Source organism: Bison bison, unplaced genomic scaffold (genome assembly GCF_000754665.1).
Source record: "Bison bison bison isolate TAMUID 2011002044 unplaced genomic scaffold, Bison_UMD1.0 scf7180017858472, whole genome shotgun sequence".
Classification (NCBI taxonomy): Eukaryota; Metazoa; Chordata; class Mammalia; order Artiodactyla; family Bovidae; genus Bison; species Bison bison.
In genome coordinates, this window is record NW_011489044.1 from 21,834 (window position 1) to 24,312 (window position 2,479).

Consider the following 2,479-nt stretch of genomic DNA (forward strand, 5'->3'; position numbering starts at 1 on the left):
GCCTGGCCCCCCGCCTGTTCCAGGGGTCAGGAGGGCCATGGAGCCGGGGAGCCTGCCTGCAGGTGCTGGAGCACCTCCGATGTGCTGCAGACACGTGGGCCATCACGGGGGTTCCCGGAGACCTGCACGCGGCACCTTCTCATCCCCAGGGGTGGGTGGGGGTGTCCGTGGCCTGTTCTGCCCATCCTCAGCCCGACCCAGGGGGCAGGATGTCACGGGTCACGATGGAGCCAGAGGTGGCCCCTCGGTGGCCAGAGAGGGGACACACAAGTCCGTGGTGGAGGGACGGTGGACGGTGAGGCCCAGCCCTGCTCATAGAAGAGTCAGGGCTGGGAGAGAAACCCGGCTTTCCTTGGGCTTCTGCTGACGTCGGCGAGTCCCACTCGCCTGGGCCCCTGAGATGAGGGGGACTCCAAGGCCAACCCAGGAAGGCTGGGGAGGGGCCTGGGGAGCGCTGACTGTGCCCGGGGTCTGGGACCCGGGAGACAGGTGCCATGCCTGCAGTCACGAGCCTCTGTGGCTGGGCTGATGGGCAACTCTGTAGGTGCGACTGGCCTTCCAGCACGGGGCCCTGGGTGGCAGTGGGGGCCTCCTCTGGCTCCCGCCCCGCTACGGAGAAGAGGAGGCGGGGGGCCCTGGAGCTCAGCACAGTGGGCGCTCCGCGTCCCCCTCCATGTCACGGAGGCACCACCGGCATGCCTCGTGGAGGGTGGGGAGGCCTCTGCCGCAGGCCTGGCTAACAACAACTCGGGCCGGAGGGCCTCCTGCTGTCCGGGGTCTCGGGTCGACGTCCCTCCATCCCTGCAGCAAGGGGAGAAGTCACCTGGCGTCAACTGGGCACCTGAGCTGGCCGGCAGGCAGGGGGCCTGCAGCCGGAGGTCAGCGGGATGGGAGAGGGGCCCAGACAAGCCTGGCAGACGGTCGAGTCCCAGCAGAGGGTGGTGGATGCAGATGTCGGGCGTGAGTCCCTCCCCAGCCCGGGGGCCCTGCACTTACGGATGACGTCCCCGCCGCCGACCTGCAGCGGGCTGCTGCTCCTCCGCTCCAAGTCCTGCAGTACCGAGCGCTCGAAAGCCAGGGCGGCCACGCGGCTGAAAAACGCCTTCACATTCTCTCCTGCGGGCAAGGGACAGTCGTGACCCCCGCCTGCAGGCATCCTGTCGGGGGCGGGGGGAGCCGGTGGGGCAGGAGGCAGGACGCTCCCCTCCCTGTGCAGGGGACAGGCTCCCAGCCCGGCCATTAGCCCTGGCCACTCCTGACAACCTCTGAGCCTTGGTTTCCAGGCATCTAGTCTTTCAGTTGGGTTTTCCAGGTGGCGCTAGAAGTAAAGAACCTGCCTGCCAGTGCAGAGACTTGAGTCCTGGGTTCAGTCCCCGGGTCGGGAAGATCCCCTGGAGGAGGGGCAGACAACATACTCCAGTATTCTTGTCTGGAGAATCCCATGGACAGAGGAGCCTGGTGGGCTGCAGTCCATGGGGTCACAAAGAGTCAGATGTGCCTGAAGCGACTTAGCATGCACTGTTTCAATCAATCGCAGCTGAACGCCCGCAGGGCAGGTGCTGGGCTGCACAGAGATCACAAGTGAGCCTGCTTTCTTGTCACCTTTTTGCATCTGTGCAGCGGGCAGCCACCAGGGTTAGCGCCCCTGGCGCCCACGTGGAGCCTTTTGTGCCTCCTCCTCCAGGAGGACAAGGCCACCCATCGGGCACAGGGCCAGGTGAAGCCCTCGACACACACACTGCATTTGTGCAGTTAACAACCTATACAACCGCACAAGGCGGTCCTGCTTGGTCCATAAGAAGCTCTCTGGGAATGGGCTGTTACTCCAACAAGAGGGTGGGTTCTCACAGACTTGGGGGTGCCCTCAGGAAGGGGCAGAGGGAACTGGGCACGGCGACCACTTTGTGCTGGGCCAGAGGAGGTGGTGCTTCCACCTGCACCCCGGGCAGGCATCCGCAGCGGCCCCTCCCCTGGGGTGAGGACTCCGAGGTGTATTCCTGAGTCCCCACAGCCTTGGCGCCCGCGGTGCGCCAGCCACTGCGAGTTATTTCATTCCATCCCAACAACCTGTTTGCAAAGTCTGTTCTTTGCTTCTGTGCGTCTGCTCGTTTTTCTTCAGTGAATCCTGTGTCTTTTATCATAAAAAGCGTGTTTTGTATTAAAAATAAAAGACTGACGGCATCGCCCCACTTCCCGGGTGAGGATGCCGAGGCTCAGAAATGTTGGGAGCTGCGGTAAGCGGTGCCCGTGGGTGCGGTCAGCTCGGGGGCCGGGGAACCAGTGAGGCCGGGCAACCAGTGAGGCCGGGCAGACTGGGAGGGGTGTGGGTGAGAGCCGGCGGGGGCGTGGCCGCTGTCTCCGCCTTCTCTGAAGACGGCTGGGGAAGGGAGGGACCTTCCAGTGCGCATCTGTCCAGCGGGCAGAGCTTGGCCTGCGGACGCTCAGCCGCGATTGGTTGAGACCGTGCGTGCTACGGCCG

The 2,479-nt window shown here is 64.7% G+C and overlaps 1 protein-coding gene across 1 annotated transcript in view; it reads right to left on the reverse strand.

The window, feature by feature from the left end:
* Window positions 1–2,479, reverse strand: part of RAB36 (RAB36, member RAS oncogene family) — a 13,035-nt gene that overhangs the window by 735 nt on the left and 9,821 nt on the right. The window contains exons 9-10 of the mRNA XM_010863512.1: window positions 997–1,157; window positions 15–801 (exon numbers count right to left, since the gene is read on the reverse strand). Of these exons, the coding sequence (XP_010861814.1) occupies window positions 737–801; window positions 997–1,157 (226 nt within the window). The 3' untranslated portion in view covers window positions 15–736. The remainder of the gene's footprint in view (window positions 1–14; window positions 802–996; window positions 1,158–2,479) is intronic.